The sequence below is a fragment of the Arvicanthis niloticus genome, chromosome X, assembly GCF_011762505.2.
Source record: "Arvicanthis niloticus isolate mArvNil1 chromosome X, mArvNil1.pat.X, whole genome shotgun sequence".
Classification (NCBI taxonomy): domain Eukaryota; kingdom Metazoa; phylum Chordata; class Mammalia; order Rodentia; family Muridae; genus Arvicanthis; species Arvicanthis niloticus.
The window spans coordinates 86143018-86164148 of NC_047679.1; the positions used below are offsets into that span (position 1 = coordinate 86143018).

The 21131-nt window shown below is 35.7% G+C and overlaps 1 protein-coding gene across 3 annotated transcripts in view; it reads left to right on the plus strand.

The window, feature by feature from the left end:
- Positions 1-20805, plus strand: part of Tbc1d8b (TBC1 domain family member 8B) — a 70739-nt gene extending 49934 nt beyond the window's left edge. The window contains exons 13-21 of one of the 3 annotated variants that reach the window (XM_034485774.2): positions 741-870; positions 1465-1563; positions 6336-6404; positions 6557-6797; positions 7758-7823; positions 10280-10366; positions 11403-11459; positions 16772-16869; positions 18346-20805. In XM_034485774.2, coding sequence (XP_034341665.1) covers positions 741-870; positions 1465-1563; positions 6336-6404; positions 6557-6797; positions 7758-7823; positions 10280-10366; positions 11403-11459; positions 16772-16869; positions 18346-18738 — 1240 coding nt within the window. In that variant the 3' untranslated portion in view covers positions 18739-20805. Of the gene's footprint in view, positions 1-740; positions 871-1464; positions 1564-6335; positions 6405-6556; positions 6798-7757; positions 7824-10279; positions 10367-11402; positions 11460-12602; positions 12751-16771; positions 16870-18345 lie in introns of those variants that run through there. The other 2 variants (XM_076918877.1, XM_076918878.1) reach the window with 2 other exon arrangements.
- The last annotated feature ends 326 nt before the right edge of the window (positions 20806-21131 follow it).

Sequence of the window (21131 nt, forward strand, 5' to 3'; positions counted from 1 at the left end):
CTCTTTCCAACTCTTGATCCCCATGGTTTTACCCACTAACACTAGATAGGGAAGAGAACAATTGGGAAAATTCCCGAATCTAATTTCTTTCCTTTTGTTACTTCTTTGACCATAGGTACTAACAAATGGGAAGAGGAGAGGGGAGAGGGGAGAGAACAATTGGGAAAATTCCCGAATCTAATTTCTTTCCTTTTGTTACTTCTTTGACCATAGGTACTAGCAAATCACAACCAACCTTCCTGAATGACCAACAACCACCCACCTCTCAGGGCCCTAGTATTTGTATACCCTCTGAAAAGCTCCCAGAATTCCAAACTTTACACAATTGCAGAAATTATCTGCAGTTGGCAAAAACCACACTTCTAGAGCACTAAGCAAATCACAGTCAGCTGTTGTGGACAGTCTGAAGCAGCCCCACATCTCTACACTTTCTTATATTTCTGTGTTTTTTTTTTTTAATTTTTTGTGTTTTTTTTTTTTAAAGAAACCAGAATTCTCAAAAATTTTGCTACACCTGTTTACTTCCTTCATGTTCTTTCTTCCAAAGAAATGTTTGCATGTAATTCATTCCACGTATTTCCTATCTCCCAGCCATCTTCAGATTCTTCTTCATAATCCTTCCCAAGAGTTCTCAGTTATAAAATTGACCTCTGGCTAACTTGGGAGACATTAGCTGCAGTTGTCTCTGCTACAACTGTTTGACTTCCACTAACTCTTATATTATTGTCACTTTTCAATAGGTTCTTTGACAATGTCATTAATAAGGATAGCCCATTGCCTTCAAATGTTCAGCAGGGTTCAAATATCAATGATGAAAAAAGCAATCATACTAAAGTGGACATTACAGATTTGATTAGAGAGTCCAATGAGGTAAGTGTTTTTTATACCATAAATATGATAACATAGTATATTTAAACATTTATAAATAATTGCATGGCATACTTAATATTAAGAGTAAGATAACAATTCAAACAAAGAAACAACTTAAAATCTAACTTTAATATAAAATTGAGTTCTGCGAATTGATCCTAGGTTGTATAACTGTCTCTTTCTCAATTTATTTTTCATTAATTGATATTAAATTCACTTGCTTTCACAAATGATGATCATCTTTAAATATGTATCAATATATAAAAAGTTAAAATGATTCTCTTTTGCAGGCTAAGAGTTTTACCAATGTTCTTAGTCAAGACACATAGTAGATAAATACAATTTTCTTTGATATATATCATAATTTATATATATATATATAATTTATGTGTATATATACTATTTATATATATATATATATATATATATATATGCACAAACAAACTGGGATGAAAATGTTCGAAGTCACTAAACAGATCTTGAAAATAGCTACAAATTGAATCAAGGCCTAGAGAATTGAGTCTGATGAAATGTAATTGTAAGAGAAGTGGATATTTATTATGAATGAGTATCCACTGAAATCATTTCTTGCAGAAATATGGTAGTATTCGCTACGAAGATATACATAGCATGCGCTGTCGAAATAGGTTGTATGTGATACAGACCCTGGAAGAAACAACAAAACAGAATGTGGTAAGTATCCACTCTGTAGGGGGGAAACCCTGAAGTAACTTTTCTTTTACTTTGTTTAAAATTCCATGTGAATAAAATGAAAAAGGCTGAACTTCAGAGCTAAGTTCTTGCCTTAGCTTGGCTCATTGTATGTTATAGAGGAGCAATGTTGTTTTCTTCTGGATGAATGATTGTGTTTACTTCAACATGTTTTGTATTCCTTGGCCTTCAACGTTACTGTGAAGCAGTACAAAATGCTATGATTTCTTTACTAACATTTACTAGCACTTATTTGTGCCATGCTGTTTCGGCAAGAATAGCTTGGGCTGGAGATCTCAGTGGTTAAGAACATGTTCTACTGGAGGACCCAAGTTTGGTTCCAAAAATCCATATCCAGCCCTTCACAACCATCCCTAACTCCGGCTACCGTGAATCTAGCACTTTCTTCTGACCTCCATAGGCATTGCACTCAAATGCACAAACTTACACATGTACATATACACATCATTAAAAATTAAACCCAAAACTAACAATAATAGCTGACCTTCATAACAGTCAGTGCTTCTAGTAAATATTATTTCTCTGTAATACCTAAAGGAAAATTTAAAGGGTATACAACAGAATCCATTCTTAAGATATTTCTATGGTTCCCTAGGTGGCTGCTAATATTGTTTTCCTCTGATCAGTGAGATGAATAGATCACTGATCCTGTGGAGAAAAAAATTTACTTTTCTGTTTGTATTAATATATACTATTTGATTTTTTTTATCATTATGATTTATTGATTTATAAATCTCCTCACTTAAAAACTGAGTCCTCAGAGATACAATCTAGGAGGATTAACATTTGGGTTTAGATTTCAATTAAATAATTTAGTAGTGTTACTGTGACATAAGACAGAGAACCTTTGGTTTTGTTTAAACATTTTTAAAATGAAATTTTCTTACCCCACAATCTTAAAATTACTTGGAAGTATCTTTACATTTCTTTTTACCGTGTAATATGATAAAATATATGCATGTTGGTAGGAAGAGAGCATATACATTTTAAAAATGAAACCACATATTATATCAGTCACTTAAATATATAATTATCATTGTATATCAGTACAATTAAATCTAACTCATTTTTAGTGCACAAAGTATGTATACCATGGTATAATTAATTCTTTGAAATTTTCATACTGTATTTTAATCATATTCCTCCCCTTCCACCAATTCCTCCCAGATTCTCCCTCAGCCCCCTATCCATTCAACTTCATAGTCTGTCTCTTTTAAGCCCATTGAGCCCAGTTTCTGTTGGCTATGTACTTCTGGCAATAGATACACTAGAAAACTGATATTGCCTCTCCAAGTAGTCCTCAAATGCCAGTAGCTCCTCAGCTAGAAATAAGATTTTGTGTCTGCCTCCCTTCCTACATGCTGGGATGTTTTTCTGCTTTGGAGTTATATGCATATTATCATAACCACTGTGAGTTCATATATGCATCTGCCTTCTTATGTCTGGGAAACTGTTTCCATGAAGTTATCTAAAACCTTTGGCTCTTACAACCTTTCTGTTCTCTCTTCTGCGTAGATCTGTGAGCCTTTTGAGGCAAGGTGTGATATAGACATCCAATTTAGGGCTGAACACTCCAAAGTCTCTTATTCTCTTCCCATTAACCAGTTGTCGGTTTCTATACCAATTGCTGCTTGCTGCAAGAAGCAGCTTTTCTGATGCGGCTTGAGAGACACACTGATTAAGCCATAAGTCACTGGGAAGCTATGGGTTCTGTCTTGTGGAGGGCCTTAAATCTAACCAAAATGCAGTTAGCCACCATTGCACCAATGAGCAGATCTTACCATGCAGGTATTACTGTAGCTTACAGAGTTCACAACTGGATTAGGCTGCAGATAGATTAGATATTGCACTCTCCAGCACCAGCCAGATTTGTCCATGTTCTGTGACTCAGGTGAGTTCAGTAATAGGGTCTTAGTACCAAGTTCTGCAGGATAGAGAACCTAATGTTTTAAATATCTTACTGATTATATGTTTATTCATTTTTTCTCATTTCTTAATTGATTAGCTGTAGCTCTTGCCCATTTCCTATGACATTATCTTTTTATCCCTGGTGTATAAGATCTCATTGAATATTAATAGTATTAATTCTTTGGAAGTTATATTTGTAACCTAACATTTCTCTCTTATCTTGTTTCTGTCATGTTTTTATAATGTCTGTCAGAGTATACAAATTACAGGTTTTTACATTAGTCGGGTCTTTCCTGTTTCTTACATAATGCCTGGTTTCGTGTAAAATTTTGGTTTTTTCTACCCAAATTATTTCTATTTTAATATTTCATATTTTAACATTTAACATAACCTGGAAGATTTTAGTTTTACACATAATATTTTTAACTAAAACCATTCATTATCTGAAAACTATTAAATGTCTATTCTTACTATATTATACTTTTCATATTCTGAACTCTTTTACACATACATAAAAGCACTACTATATTTTTGTTGTTGCAATTATGTCATACATTTTAATTACTGTGCCTTTATGGTATACTTTGAAATCTGAGGAGACTTTTTTTCTTTTTAATATCTATTGTAGTTATCTGACTTTTCAAATGTACTTTAGCAAGCATTTATGGTTTTGATCCTGTACATTATCTTAGTTAGGGTTTCTTTTGCTGTGATGGAACATCATGAGGAAAAGCAATTTGAGGAGGAAGGGTTATTTCTGTTGCATTTCAGCTCCACAGTCTTTCATCCAAGGAAGTCAGGGCAGAGACCTGGAGGAGAAAGAAGCTGATACAATAGCCATACAAGAGTAATGTGTGTTGGCTTGGTCCTCATGGCTTGCTCAGCCTACTTTCTTCTGAAACCTAGGACCACCAGCCCAGGGGGATCCTCACCCACAGTAGACTGGTCCCTCTCCTATCAATCACTAGTTAAGAAAATGTCCTACAGGCTTGGTTGCCTACAGCCTGATCTTATGGAGACGTTTTCTCAATCGGGGTTCCCTCCTCTCCAATGACTTAGCTTGAGTCAAGCTGACATAAAGCTAAACTAGCACATAGGTCTTAAATATTTCTTGTTGATTTTGTCCTAATGTTTTAGGGCTAAAACTAATGATACTTGTTTCTTTAAATTTTCCAACTATTTATTGGCATAAATGCAAAAGCTCTTAAATTTGGGTTTCTTGCATATTGTTGCAGCTACAGCACTGACTTACCGATGGTACTATTTTTTCACTTGGCTTTTTAGGATATCCTAAGTAAAGAGTGTATAATTTCCAGTACTAAGAGTTTTGATCCTTCCTAATATGTCTACTCTTTTTCTTTGTGTGTATATATCTTGAAACCTTGAATAAATATTGGATAATAGCAGAAGTAGGCCTTTTAGTCTTATTTCTAAATTTAATAGAGATACCTCTCATATTTGATTACTATTGATTTTTGGAGGATGTTCTTTATTAAACTAAGGAAGTTTTATTAAGTTTCTAGGTTGAAAGGTAATGAAGTGTTTGCTAAGCACACACAAAATTCTAACTGGAATTTAGAACATTCATTTTTTAAAAACTAATGGTAAATGTTAACATTGATAGAATGACGTTCATTTCTTGAGATTGTGTGGCTTTTTACTTTATTAATATGGTAAATTTTGTTAAAGAATTATTAGAATTCCATTGCTTTTTTAATGAACCTTATTTGGCCAGAATATTTCTTCACATTCTGTTTTGATAATTTAAATAGTTTAGCAAGGTCCTCTGCAGCTGTATTAAAATTACATCAATTTCAGAATTTCTTTTGCTTTTTTAGAGGCATCATGTCACTGTATAGCCCTAGCTACCCTGGAGCTCGCTATGTAGACCAGACTGCCCTGAAACCCACAGCAAGCTGTCCATTCTTGTATCCCAAATATTGGGATTAAAGGTGTGTGCCACCACGCACAGTTAAGATTTTCATTTTTTGTGAGTGCTAATTTTTAGATCAGTTTTGCTTATATTACATAATAGATTTTGTAGTAAACTCTTATTTTTCTGTGCTGTGGAATACTTTACCTTACATAGAAAGTTTGAGAAAAGAAGACTATAAAACCTTTTGGGTTTGCTGACGTCTCAAAGTGGTAGCTCTTTGCTTATCATTTCTGTTTTATCTATTCAGTTTTTTTTCACATTTGAGTTTATTTTGGTAACATATTTTCCAAGAGAACTATTTTGTCTCAATTTATCTCATTCTATATAATGAACACCAGAATGACTTCTATATCCATCTTTATATATTGTCCTTTTAATTTTTTTATTATATGTATTTGTTAGAGAGTGCACTCATGTGCCAAAACATCCACATGGAAGCCAGGGTATAAATTATGACATTTGGTTCTTTCAACATGGGTTCCTGTGATTGACACTTGGTAGCAAGTGTCTTTATCCACTGAGCCATTTTGTCAGTCTATGTATTATACTTTTTTCTCATTGATGCTTATTTGTGATATTTTTATTACAATAAAATGTATTTTTCTTTTTAAATTAATTAACAAAGTGTTAATAAATAGTCTAACACTATATAATGACTGCACCAGAGTCAAATAGTATTTATATCAGAAACACAAGGTTAACTCAACAGTTAAAACTACCAAGAACCAACTTGTCTATTATGAATGGAGCTGCAGTAAAAATTGATGTGTAGATTTTAAAAAAATAAAGAAAACATTTTCTCCTTGGAGAGGGAAACTTGGAGTGAATTCAAAGAGAGAGTTTCTAAACAGAAATGTTACAGTCTAATTTATTTTTAATCTTTTTAAAGTTGCGTGTTGTATCACAAGATGTGAAAATGAGCCTTCAGGAACTGGATGAACTTTATGTCATTTTTAAGGTACAGTTGTTTCTCTGTAATAAAAGCTAATCTTTTAGCAGAATTTTATCACAATTACTCTTAATCATTTTTATGTTTTAATGGACATGTTTAAAGAAATATTTTGCTTTTTTCTGATTTAATGATCTTCCTTTTTTATTTGTTTTTGATAGAAAGAGCTGTTTATATCTTGTTATTGGTATTTGAGTTGTCCAGGATTGAAGCATCATGACCCCAGCCTGTCATATTTGGAACAATATCAGATTGACTGCCAGCAATTCAGAGTATTATATCACTTGTTGAGTCCCTGGGCTCATTCTGCAAACAGAGACTCACTAGCTTTATGGACATTCAGATTGTTGGATGAGAACTCTGATTGCCTTATAAACTTCAAAGAATTCTCCTCTGCAATTGGTAGGTTGATGCCCTTTAACTTTCGAAATCAAGACATAAATATCTTCCCTACCTCTCAAAACAGTAAGGTGCTGCCTATTACTGCTAGTTTAGACATATGTTTCATTCTGGATTACATTATCTTCAGGTTTAGTAATGTGGGGCTTTATAATATGTTTGTTGCTAAATCTATGCATAACTTTTCTGTGGTTTATTTTTTATTTTAATGTGCATTGGTATTTTACCTGCATATATGTCTGTATGGGGGTGTTGGATCCTCAGAAACTTGAGCTACAGACAGTTATGAGCTGTGATGTGGGTGCTGGAAATTGAACCTGGGTCCTCTGGAGAGCAGACAGTGCTCTTAACCACTGAGCCATCTCTCCAGTCCCACATATTAATCTCTTTTTGCCCCAACCCTCTCAAAGAAGCAAGCTGTTCATTGTGAATATTTTAATACTTTAAAAGGCAGGAAGAGAATGTCCAGGATTTTTCCACACCAGATATATAGATGCAAAGAAAGGATTTCTCCTCGGGTAAAAATCTATCCCTATAGCCTAGATAAGTGATACAGAAATAGCAAATGAATGAGTTGTGCCTATAGTTGATTGCTGTAGGTTTTGTTTCTTTGGTTGCCATACCCTCCTAGCAATGACTTCTTTTCATGGGTTATCTTGATGAGCAGTTCTTTCCTCAAATGAATTGTAAACCTTCATTCAAAGAGAAAGGCGAATGTGAGGTTGGGAGAAAGGAGCTAGTGAAGTGGGCATGTTATGTCCCTGGTGGAGTGTTTTTGCTTACATGCTCTAAAGAGAAAAGTCTAACGGATTGAGTAGTTTGTTTAACTGTTACCTTAAGAAATACAATGTTTTGGATCCCAATTTTTGGCTGCTTTTCCACACCAGATGTAGCTAGTCATTTGGTTGGAATCAGTTGAATATTTAGATAACATGATTTTTCTAATTGAATTTTATTGAACAGATATAATGTACAATGGAAGTTTTACTGAGAAGCTCAAGCTGCTTTTTAAGCTGCATATCCCTCCAGGTAAGACTGTAACTGTCTTTAAGGGTGTATAGTAAGAGCTCATTCCATTGTAACGGGCATCATTACACAGCTAATTATATTAAAAAAAATAATTTCCCACTTGACACAGGTTATTGTTTCATTGTAACCCTCAGGTAATGTAGCATAAGTATTTTTAATTGGTGTGTATATAGATGCAGATGGAATAAAATCTATGGGAGAGATTCCATATAACAGGTGGACCCTCAGTTTCCTATTAGGCACTTACTTATATATCTGTATGTATAAATGCATATGTTTTGATATAGGATCTCAATATGTATCCTAAGATGACCTTAGCCTTAGAAGTGCAAGAATAAGTGCCTGTTCTATCATGTCTAGCTAGCTATATCTTAAATGATAGCTTGTACAAAAAATTATGTATTATTGAAATATTGGAACAATGTTGAATTTCTGCTATCATTGTCATTAGGATAGAGATTCGATGTAGGCAAGTTACCAAACTTGCAGATGATGCACATTATTCAGGGAATAGGACCAGACGGCAGGTATGGTAAATACTTACAAAAAGATGCAGAACAAAAGCTATGGTATTATCCCATGTGCAGTCACCAAAGGTGGACGCTGAGGTGGATGTCAGGAAGTGCCTGCTGACAGGAGCCTGATATAGCTGTCTCCTTGGAGGTCTGCCAGATTCTGACATATTCAGAGGTGGATGCTCATAGCTAACCATTGAACTGATCAAGGGGTTCCCAATGTAGGAGTTGGAGAGAAGGAGCTGAAGGAGCTGGAGAAGCTGAAGAAGCTGAAAGGGTTTGTGGCCCCATGAGGAGAACAACAATATCAACCAACCAGAGCTCCCAGGGTCTAAACCACCAGCCTGGGAGCACATAGGGAGGGACCCATAGCTCCAGCTGTATATGTAGGGGAGGATGGCCTTGTCAGCATAGTTGGGAGAGGAGATCTTTGGTCCCATGAAGGCTGGACACCTAGTGGGGGGTGGAATTTGAGGTGGGGAGGTGGGAATGGGGGGTAGGTAGGGGCACATCCTCCCAGTATCCTCCACATAGAAGCAGGAGGAGGGGGGATGGGACAGGGAGTTCCTGGGCGGGGGGTGGGGGGGAATGGGGTAAGGAGATAACATCTGAAATATAAATAAAATATCCAATAAAAAAGCTGTGGTATTGAGAATATGCTATGTCATGTTATTCACTGCTTAGCCAACGTTAATCTTAGGCCTCCACATGCATACAAAGGTGCATGAATGAACACATGCATAATTATATACATTATGAAAATATATTTTATATGCATTCTCTTATATTAACCTCACAGTCTCTGAAAAATTGTATTATCCTTCCAATGTTTACAAAAAGGAAGCTGATGGTTGGGAAGATCCAAATATGTGGCTTATATCACGTAGTTGATATGGGATCCATCTAACTCCAAAGTTCTTTTTTCTATTCTACTATACTTCCTCCAAGTTACCATGCGCTTTCAGTTCTCATAAAGTTCTTTCCACTGACCTAAGAAAATTACTTCCACCATATTCCTGCTCTAAAAAAGAAATACTGCAAAAAGTAGCTTTGTCTGGGTAATTTATAAAATCAAATAGCACCTCATAATTTGTCTAATGGTCTCCTTGGATTCCTTTTAAAGCTTTTAAAAGGCTTTTCATGTTAGCAAGGAATTGTTCTTTAGCAGACAAAAAAATTAAAAACATCTTTGCCCTTCAAACACTTGAATCACAAATACAATGTTAAAAGCAAAAGATAAACCACATAATAACTGAATTATAAGAATAATTTTTGTTATTATGTTAGGTTACCATTTGAAGGTTTAATTTTTCTTTTTCATGTATTTTTGTAGAGGGATTTAAAAGTAGGACTATTAAATAGAATAACAAATAAAATAGGAAATATTATGTTTCTGTTAAATAATAGGTGGTAAGCAAAGTAAGGCACTTAGCTTTGTGTTTTACTTATTAGTGCAGGACTTTTAAACATGCTGAGATTTGAGTTCAGATATAACATAAATGCCTGATTTTCTTCTTTCAATGTATAATGACTCTCAGAAATTTACTTAAAAGGTAAAAGAAGTAGGTTAACCCTGCTCCAGTATGATGGACCTCAGCATCAAGTGGACTCAGTGGGTTGTATAAAGAACCCATGAAGTTAGAAGGGAATATTGGTAGTGAAAGAGGGAACATTGCAGGAGAGGAAATGAGGAAATGGATTTGATCAAATATAGTATACGAATATATGATGTCCTCAAGCAATAAAGAAGAAAGAAAAGCACACATAGGAGAAATCAGAGAACTCAAAGTAATCAAATGTTTATTTGGTGTACAGCAGGTCAGAGCAAGATTATTTCCATACACGTTGCCTAATTTCTACTCTTGAACTTGTCTGAGCAGTAAGAACTATTTTTTCTGTCCTTTGTTGTTAGTAAATGTGATTTGGGTTATATGTTTTCAGCTTATACTGAAGTGATGTCTAAGACTTCTTCAAAGGGCGATGATGAGCTTTCAACAGAAGAATTACTTTATTTCAGTCAGCTCCAGGGTAAATATTTGTTTAACCTTTTAACAGAATCTGGGTTGTTTTGAGTTGGGTCTTGCTGTATTTCTTAGGCCAGTCTCAAACTCCTGGGCTCCAGTCATCCTCCTGCCTCAATCTCCCAGGAAGATGGGACTAAGGACATCTTGATGATTTCTTACTTGTGGAGATCTTCCTGACTTGGAGCCACTGCACTTTCACTTTTTGATACCACAATAACAGTTAGCAAAGCCTCTAAATATTTGACAGATCAGGCTATATTTAACAGTTTTTATATTTTAATTTCTTATGAAAGAATTTAAAAGAAAGCATATATAATACATTTCACATTTAATTTTATTAAAGAAATCTCTATGCTATATCAGATCATGTTTATGCTTTGATAAAGGACAATGAAGCCAATCAGATATTTATAAGCCATAGCTCTTATTTAAAGCTATAGGGATAAATGTGCTTTCTGACATAAACTGGAAGTGATACACACTTGTATCTTTGCCTTATTTTCATAGATATGTAATGGTCTTATAGAGAAAGTTTATGTGTGCATTGCGTCTGTTTGGTTGCTATATATAAAGTGAGTATTACCAAAACCTCAAAAATTATCTATGTAAGTCTTCCAACTTTATGTATAAAGGCACTGAGTACAGAAACAAGTGACTTGTACAGGGTTTCACAATGAGTTGTTACCATACTTGGGACTTGTGGCTTGTTCTTCAGACTCCCATTATGTGAGGGAGTCTTCCTCCTATTCATAAAAATAATACAACTTAATTTGAAAGCAGTCAAATAAAGAAACTATCACTCAGAAGCAAGTATTAAATTTAGAGTATTGTCCTCCAGGATATTTTAAATATTAATATAGCGTTCTTTTACTATGAATGTTTCTAATGCTTTACATTCTAATGTTAGGAAGTCGGGTTACAAATTGGCTTTGATGGGTAAAAACAAAGTGCTTATAAGTCTTTGTACAAAATAGTACTTTACTTTTAAAAGATACCTGTTAAACAGTTTACAATATGCACTTGCCCTCTTTTCCCTTTAGTTTCTAAGCCAGCAGATGAGAAGGAAACAGAATCGGGAAGAAATAGCCCCGAAAAAGGTATTCCAATAACAATCTAGCAATATCATTTACTTTATTAAATTATTCATTCAGTAAGTATGGATAGCTGTAAAGAGGGGAGGGAGAGTTCTTTAAAAGCTGTAGATGTGTCTCAATGAAGGTTTTAGGTACATCATGTTAATATAACGGTTTATTGTTTCTTCTTGTGATACTTCCATCTCAGAAGCTATAAAAATGTAACACTAAGTGATCCATATTCATGTTTATTATTTTAAAGATTTTATTTTAATTACAAAAGTAATAGGAAAATTTAGGTGGTATGTAGTCTTTCTTACTCCCAGATAAGCCTAAGCAGAAATACAGGCTGTAATATTTTTGGCTATATCCTTTTTAGAGTTGATTCTTTTTAGACATAAACATGTAGGTATCTCTCTTTTAAAAATATCTATAATCTCTTTTTAAAATATCTATATGTATTCTCCTGGGTGCTATTTTCTTATTTTGTAATATATCATGGCTAATTTTTCATATCTACTCATTTGATCTTCCTTTTGACTTTTAATGGGAACAGAACATGTCATGATTTAAATTGTAAGACTTTTTTTCAATCACTAACTCAATACTGATGGACATTTAATGTGTTTTCAATTATTTTCACTGCAAACTGTGATGCCAGAAATTGACATATACATTCCAGGACAATTTAAGAAATATTTCTTTAAAATAAGATAAATATAGAGAAGTATGAGAATATTGAATAAAGTAGTATGTACACTTGATATTTTAATAGAGACTATGACATTATTCATTTAAAGCTCATCATTCTTCATTTTAAAACATTTAATTAAAATAATTACTGAAGATCTAGTGGAACATAACTCCTCCACTATTTTTCTCAGCTTTCAAGACGATTTAAATAAGAATTTAAAGGTCACAGAAATATCATCTTAACTGAACCCTTTAAACAAATGAATCAATAAGCAGTGTTTTCAATTTTTGAAAAAGAGCTACCATTAATGACTTTCATATGTACATATAAAGAACTGGATATAGAAAATGTTAAGTATGATGGGATATATGGGTGTGTAACTACATGAAATTTATTGTGGGATCAAAGTGTGCTGTTTTTAATCTAAAAATGTCATTTTCTCTCTTTGCTCATATTTTTGCTATTTTCCAAAGAAAAATTTTGGTTTAAATCAGTGACTCTCAACCTTTCAAATTGTGGTGGCTTGAATATGCTTGTCCCATGAGAAATGGCACTGTTAGGAGGTATGGCCTTATTAGAGAAGATGTAGCCTTGTTAGAGGACTTGAGTGACTCTGGGGGGTGGGCTTTGAGGTCTCCTAGTGCTCAAGACTCCACCCAGGGTGGAATCAGAGACTCCTGGCTGCCTTCAGATCAAGATGTAGCACTCTTGACTGCTCTAGTACCAAGTCTGCCTATACAGTTCCCACCATGATGATAACAGACTGAACCTGAACAGACTGAACTGTAAGCCAGACCCAATTAAATGTTTACCCTTATAAGAGTTGCCTTGGTCATGATGTCTCTTGACAAACTCAAAACCCTAACTAAGAAAGAAGTTGGTACCAGGAGTTGGGTATTGCTGTGATAGGCCTGACCATGTTTTTATTTGGAGGAATGTGGATTTTGGCATTTTGGATTTGAAAAGGAATAGAATACTTAAAGTGGGACTTAATAGGCTATTCTAGTAGGAATATTGAAGATTTTGGTGATGAAGGTGATTTGAACTCTGGGGGCCTGGTTCAGGAGGTTTCAGAGGAGTCAAATTTTAGTATGTTGCCTAGGGATTGTTCTTGTGATATTTTGATGAAGAATGTGACTGCTTTTTGCACTTGTCTGAAGGGTCTGCCTGTGGCTAAGGTAAAGAGATTTATATTAATTCCATTGACAAAGGAAGTCTCAAAAAGTCCTAGTACTGACTCTGCCCTGTGTTCACTCTTATGTTTTGATCAAGCATAGCAATCTTAGAATAGAAAAATATGACATGTGTGGTTCAAGTATTAAAGGGGCACCAAGAAGTAGAATGCAGCTAAATTCTATATTCAAGCAGATAAACAGATTAAGGGAGTGGTGACCTTGGGTCAAGATTCCATCCAACTAAGTTTATTTTTTATTTGTTTGCAGCCGAACAAGAGATAGTTATATTAGGTATTATTATGACCTAGTTATTGTTTTCATTTGCACATAAAGAGATATGATTGACAAATTGACAAGGGATGGATTGTGATGGCTATTCTTGGTTTTCAACTTGACTATATCTCAAGTGAATTACAATACAGAAATAGAGGGAACACCTGTGATCCAGATCTTGAGGCACAGTAGCCATGCTTATAAAGATCTTATGAAAAGAAATTAAAGAAAAGCTTAGGTCCAGGAGTGATAGCACATACCTTTAATCCCAGAAGACAGAGGCAAGCAGATCTCTGAGTTCATAGCCAACCTGGTACATAGTAAGTGCCAGGTAAAAAAAAGCTGAGGTCCAGGAATGGTGGTATATACCTTTAATCCCAGTACTCAGGAGACAGAGGCATGCAGATCTCTAAGATGTGATAGAACAAAGGGGCTATGTTCCAGTTCCAGCAAGCAGCAGAACTCAGCAGCTTCTGCCTTGTGGCTCTGGCTTTAAAGTCAAGAGTAGAATGAGTTACTGGGACAATTGGTGCTGGTTAACTGGAGCTGAGAAATTAGTGGTGTTTAAGAAGAGGCCAACACCCCTGAGGTGAAATCTGAAAGGTATTTTCTGAGAGCACAGAGAAGTTGTGTTTCAGAGATAGCCAAGGTTGTACCTTATGCTGCAGCTGGACTTGGCAATGTGTAAGAGTCGCCTAGATGGTACTGGTTTTGAAGGCATGAAGGGGTCATGAAGAACAGCTGAGGCTTGGCACTGTGAGATGCCAGGGAAGGCCCTTGCTGAAGGTGCAGCCTCAGTTGTAGTTGAAGGCCCAGGACTGAAGGAGTCATGTAAAGAAGTTGAGGCTTAGCACCATGAAGAGAGCCTGAGAGGCTATTGGTGAAGCCTAGTTGCAACAGAAGACCCTAGTGTATTGGAGATGCCACTACCATTGGATGGCTACCAAGTACAGCAGCAGCAGTGGAGTGGAGTCAACCAGAGTGCTACAGAGGGCAGAGCTGGAGAAGTGACCCAAACCCTTTGGAGGAGCCCAGAAGATCCTATGTGGATCCCAGACATTGGAACAACAAACTGTGAAGTTGAAGTTTCCTTGGAGGCCCCAAGATGTTAGAGATGCCAGAGCTGTGGGATACCTACTGAGGAAAGCTGCTAACAGGAAGTGGAACCAGCCCAGGAGAAAGAACTGTGTTCCAGTCTACAAAGCTGAAAGGAGTTATACATCAGGCATTGAGATGCAGAGTTTGGAGTTTGCCCAGGTGTTTTTTGGTTTTTCATTGATCCAGTATTTCCTCACTATAACATTTTGGAATGGCAATGTATATCCTGTGATGCTGGAACTATGTGATCTGCTCTTTGCTTTTTGATTTTATAGGAGATCACAGTGAGGAGATTGCATGAATCTTAGAAGAAACTTTAAACTTTAGACTTTTAAACATTGTTGAGACTGTGATAGACTATGGAGACTTTTGAAATTGCACTAAATGTATTTTTCATTATGCTATGGCTAGGTATGGCCCCATAGACTCATGTTTTTTATTAAACCTATGGGGGCCAGAGAGTGTAAATGTGGTGGTTTGAGTATGCTTGTCTCATGAGAAGAGGCACTATTAGGAGGTGTGGGCTTATTGGAGGAGGGGAGGCCTTGCTAGAGGACTTGTATTACTCTGGGGCTTGGCTTTGAAGTCTCCTAGTGCTCAAGCTCCACCCAGGGTGGAATCAGAGCCGCCTCCTGGCTGCCTTCAGATTAAGATGTAGAACTCTTGGCTCCTCCAGCACCAAGTCTGCCTGCACAATTCCATTTCTCCCACCTCTGGACTGAATCTGTGAACCTGTAAGCCAGCCCTAATTAAATGTTGTCCCTTGTAAGAGTTGCCTTGTTCATGGTGTCTCTTCACAGCAATAAAACCCTAAGACACTAATGCTGTGACCGTTTAATGTAATTCCTCATGTTGTGGTGACCCCCAGCCATAAATTTTTTTGTTGCTACTTCTGTAGGAGGAGCTAAGGTTGGAGGAGTAAGGAGAGGAAGAAGAGGAGTAAGGAGAGGAAGAGGGGAAGGAAGAGGAGGAGCTAAGAGAGGAATGGGAGAGGAGAGAGAGGAGAACTTGGAAGCAGTTGTTCGCCTGTCACTAGCAGTCAAAGTTAGTTGATATATCTAGGTTGGGTATTGGGTTACACCTCTGAGTTTGTGGGCATCTTGTTATTGATCATTACCAAATATATAAAACCATTAGATAATCTAAGTCTCATTTGTACCAAGCCTGTGTGGATGGCAGGATGGTCTGGGCACTGCCCAGCCTTGTGAAGACAGCATAGAAGATTGGCAGAGCCATCTCCCACGCTGATGTCTTGTGGATAGCAGGGATGGTGTTTCTGGCTGGCTGTTTCTAGCTGCAGCGTGCACATGGCCTCCGACCATGAAACATGGCAGCTGAGCTCAGCAGAGCTGCTGCAGCTTAGATAGTTGGTTTGACCAGTGGCCGTTTTAAAAAATCACTCTCAACAACTTCTGTAGTGGTTTGAATATCCTTGGCTAAGAAAATAATGGCACTATTACAAAGTGATGTGGCCTTGTTGGAGTAGGTATGTCTTTGTTGGAGGAAGTGTGTCACTGTGTGCATGAGCTTTAAGACCCTTGCCCTACCTACCTGGAAGCTAGTCTTCTAGCAGCCTTCAGATGAAGATATAGAACTCTCAACTCCTCCCATACCATGTCTGCCTGGAAGATTACATGCTCCTGCCTTGATGATAATGGACTGAACCTCTGAACCTGTAAGCCAGTTCCAACTAAATGTTGTCCTTATAAGAGTTGCATTGGTCATGGTGTCTTTTCACAACAGTAAAACCCTAAGACAACTTCATAACTGCAGTTTTGCTGCTATTATGAAACATAAGGTAAATAGGAGTGTTTTTCCAATAGTCTTAGGCAACCCCTGTGAAAGGGTTGTTTGACAACCCAACACCCAAAGGGGTCACAACCCATAGGTTGAGAACCACTGATCTAAATGGAAGTAGAGAATATATTCTGAAGACCAGTGAGTGAGATCAAAGCTAAATTCAGATCATGTCCTGGACTGAAAGAGATGGGCTCTTTTACCTCAGTGAAATATTTTTCAGTTTCAGTGATTCTTTTTGAGATTTGGGGAAATGTTGTGAGCTGTTCATTACAAAGTTGTTTATTTCTTTCATTCAGGCAAAGGAAAAATTGATATTCAAGCCTATTTAAGTCAATGGCAAGATGAGCTTCTCAAAAAAGAAGAAAACATCAAAGATTTACCAAGAATGAATCAGGTATTCATTTTTCCAATTCAATTTTCCAAGTGAAAATTCTTAATGTTTTTTTTTTATTAATGTGAGTACATGATGCTCATGGTTCAGTTGCCAGGATCACAAAACAAAAGGAAAAAAAGTAACTTATATACTATTACAAAAATAGTTGAGTAATCTATAGGTTATCATCTTTATAATATTCAGGCAATCATGAAAGAGATGAACAATTTTTAAAATTATTTTACACTTTAAACACTTAAGTGTTCAATGTTTTATAGGAAATCTTGCACATAGGACATATTTCCAACTTTAAAAAAAATGTATTTACCAAGTAGATATTTAGTTGTCTACCAGATGTCGAATCTATTGCTAGTTACTAAGAAAATACTAAGATAGATTTCACTTTAATGCCCAATGATCTTATAGTTGACACTGCATAGGAAATACTAAGGACTAGTATAGGTATGATTTAAATTGATGTCTTTCATACACATTGCCCATATGTTTTTAGAATCTTTAACAAAAGACTGATTGATGCTCTTATACTGAAGTTTCTCAGAACTTTACAAAAACAAAAACTATCAAATAGAGTGTCTTAATGGACTTTCCAATTTGATAGTTAAATAAATCCCTTTTTTTTTTTTTTTTTTTTTTTGGTTTTTTGAGACAGGGTTTCTCTGTGTAGTCCTGGAATAAATCCTTTATAAAAAATAAGTACATGATATATTTATTCTTCAATCTTTATAAATGATTGAAGTATGTTATAAATGTACTATAAAAAGGAAGGGGAAAATATTTTTACAATACATTTTATGAAACATATTATTTGTGCTTGTTTTTATATACATATCAACCTTTAAGGTTAGATGACTGAATTATAGAACACTTGAATTTGAATAGCCTTTAAATTGACAAATAATTTATAGGAATATCTAGAATTTTCTGGGGACAGTTAGCAGACTAACTAGATTTTCGTAACTTTGTCCCCATGTCTGCCTTTAAAGACAAGCACATCCAGAGGGATTTCTTAGATTCCTTTCACTACTAGGTAGGTCTCAAAAAGTCATTCTTCCCCAAAATTAAATCACCTTTGTTTATTGCCCAGTGTAGCCTTTTGAGATAAGATGAGGTCCATAATCTTTTTCTTAAAATTGGTTGATGATAATTACATGGAGGAAAATACAGAATTTTGCATAACTAAAATTGTCACCCAACACTAAATAATATTGGCAAACCAGTACATTTAGTGCCTATAAAACTGCCAGAAATTAATTTGGATATGATGTTCTTTGATTAGGCAATGTATGAGTTGGCTTTAGTGGTATGTTCTTCCATGGCTCATACTTACCTTCCTTGAGCAAAGATGTATCATGGATTCAGTTCTATGGTGAAGGCTATATACTATAAATTTATACAGGATGCTATCCACTTCTGAGTTCCACTTATATTTGCTAAGTCTAATGTTAACATATTCTATTTCCACCTTGTGTCTTCTAGTCACAGTTTATTCAGTTTTCAAAGACCCTGTATAATTTATTTCATGAGGACCCTGAAGAAGAGTTGCTATATCAAGCCATTGCTATTGTCACCAACCTTCTGCTCAGGATGGAAGAAGTTGGAAGGAAACTCCATAGCCCGGCATCATCAGCCAAAGAATTCTCCAGTGCAGCCTGTGGTTCTGGACCAAATGAGGGGAATGCAGAGAGCAGTGTGAAGAAAGATCCTTCCTCTCCCAGGGAAGAACATCAGTGGTCTTTTGCATTTGAGCAGATTCTTGCTTCCCTGTTAAATGAACCAGCCTTGGTGAGGTTTTTTGAGAGACCCTTAGATTTAAAAGCCAAGCTAGAAAATGCGAAAAGTTCCCAGTTAAGGTCTAGAACCAAGATGTAAATCTCTGCCATCATCGGGTTTGCCAAGATTCCTATACCATCAGCCTGATTCCTGAGAATACTTCTCAGGGATATGTTGCATTACCTATGTGCTCCAAGGCAGAAGAAAAAGATACTCAAAAGCACAATGGTTCATTCCTTTGTATTAATTGCACTTTAAAGATTTCTCCCACTCTATGTCACAAGATAAGCAGCATCAGGGTCACATACTCAGTGGAACCACCAGAGGGCGCCACCATATCACTTTAGTGAGTCAGTCACAAGTTTGTACTGCTGTTTCCATGAGATCACTGGTGTTTTGAAAAGTGGTGATGTATTTATTATAATGCTGTTATGGCATCTTGGTAAGCTTAGTTTTCCAAATCACCCCAGTCCTATAAAAACACTTTAGAAAACTGGGCTTTAGAACTGTAGCCTTAATTATCTAGGAAGTTGCCTTTTAGGGCCCCGATTTCCAAGTTATATAACTGAAAGATTAACTTCTAAAACTTAATTTTATTCAATACAGTAAGTAATACATGTTTTTTAAAAGCAACTTCTGCATTATCTGTTCTTGAGGGATTGAGCACTTGGTGGTTAACACTACTAACTCTGTTGCTTATAAACAGAAATCAAGAAGTCTAAATTCTGGGCTGATATAAAGTAAAACAATACCGGATTTAGACTTAAATCAAATAGAGCCAGCATTTTGAAAAAAAAAAAAGTTAGAAGACAGTTCAGTTGAGTATATAGCTCTTTCAGTTAGACTGAGATAGAACTAAAAAGTCTTTAGAGTGGCGTTATTTATGGCTTTTGTTTCAGAATAGCTTGTGATTGCTTGTGTCCCAGCTTTATATTTTGAATTTTCACCCGTTGTAGTTTAATTTATAGTAGGTAGTGTGGAACAGTTACACTAAGATTGAATTACTGTATTAGTCTGGCAAGCATATGAAGTATACTTCACATAATACTTACTAAGGTACTATGTAGAATTGCCAGCGTCTACCTAAAAAGGTTTGACTTAGATGTGCAATTTTTACATACTTTACGCTTCTTCCTTCTATGGCAGTCCATTTAAACATATATGGACTTTGATAGCACTTTAAAAGGAACAAAACAAAAACAAGCAAACCCTGTGGACCTGTCCTGTCTTCTGCTATTTTTGACCAGTAATTTATTTAGCAGTTGACTTGGGAAATGGGGCAGGAACAAGCGTGTGGAGCTTCTGTCTTCACACTAGTCTTTGATTTCAAGCTTCTGACTTGGCTAGGAGGCAAACAATGAAAGGGTAGACCTCCTTCATGGCGACAAAAGAAGTCTCTCTTTCTGGGAAGGAATTGCTGTAGTCAGCCTGCGACAAGAACGTACTAACTAAAACCTAGCTGTGTTGCTATGCCACATACTATTTCCAATGAACTTAAGCACTTCTCAAATTGTGTCTTTGAAAATTCCTAAGTTGGATTTAGTCAAATGCTTGTAGCATCTTTAAGATTTGATTATACTGTCTTTTCAAGGAAATGACTACTTAAAAGAGATGGTTTAAAACTAAGCCTTTCTGCCTCAGCTCAGAAATGATTAGCTAGAAAAGTCCCAATTTTCAATCATAGCTAACTAATAGCTTATGTGAGAACCATCACATACATCTGCCATTATGCAATGATTGTTAAATTATACGACAATAGTGCTAGAAAAAAACATACGGTCTGTGCTTGTATACAAAGACACTTATACACACTCTGTTGAATATTTTGTCAGTTGTATTTACAACAAATACTTTCTTAAAAGAATATGTTGTTAGTTTTGATATTATTTTAAAGTTAAAGTAGTAAAGATTACTGAATATTGTATTTTAGTCTAGATTAATTAAAAATAACTGCTTAAAGAGAGCTTTTGAGTTTCAAGAAGATTATAAATGAGAGTTAGCAAGACAACAATGTATTTTCTGAGTCTGCAGGAGAAGTGAAACATGTTATAGTTTTATAGCTGCTGCCTTTGTGAAGCAAATGACTTGTTCACAATATTCAAAATATTTTGTTGTGTCAAACTGGACCAGTGCATTATGCCTTTTACATTAAATGTTATAAGATGACTTTGTCTTTATAAAACTAAAGTATTAAAAATCTTATTATATTAAATATAAAAATGTTTACTAAAAAGCCAAATGTTTTATTATGCATTTTACTTACACATAACTGAAATGTCATTTGAGGGTATCCATTCTACATCAGTTTAGGATCTAGCTGCAAGAAAACCAGAATTCATTCTCAATTAGTTCAGGCAGGAAACTGTTTACCACTGGATATTAAGTGGCTTGTATCATTATTAGAAGGACCAGCTTAGTTGAAGTTTCAAAAAAAGACCCAAGACCATACCGTATCTCTCAGGTTACCAGGAAAGTTGCTAATTCTTGTATGA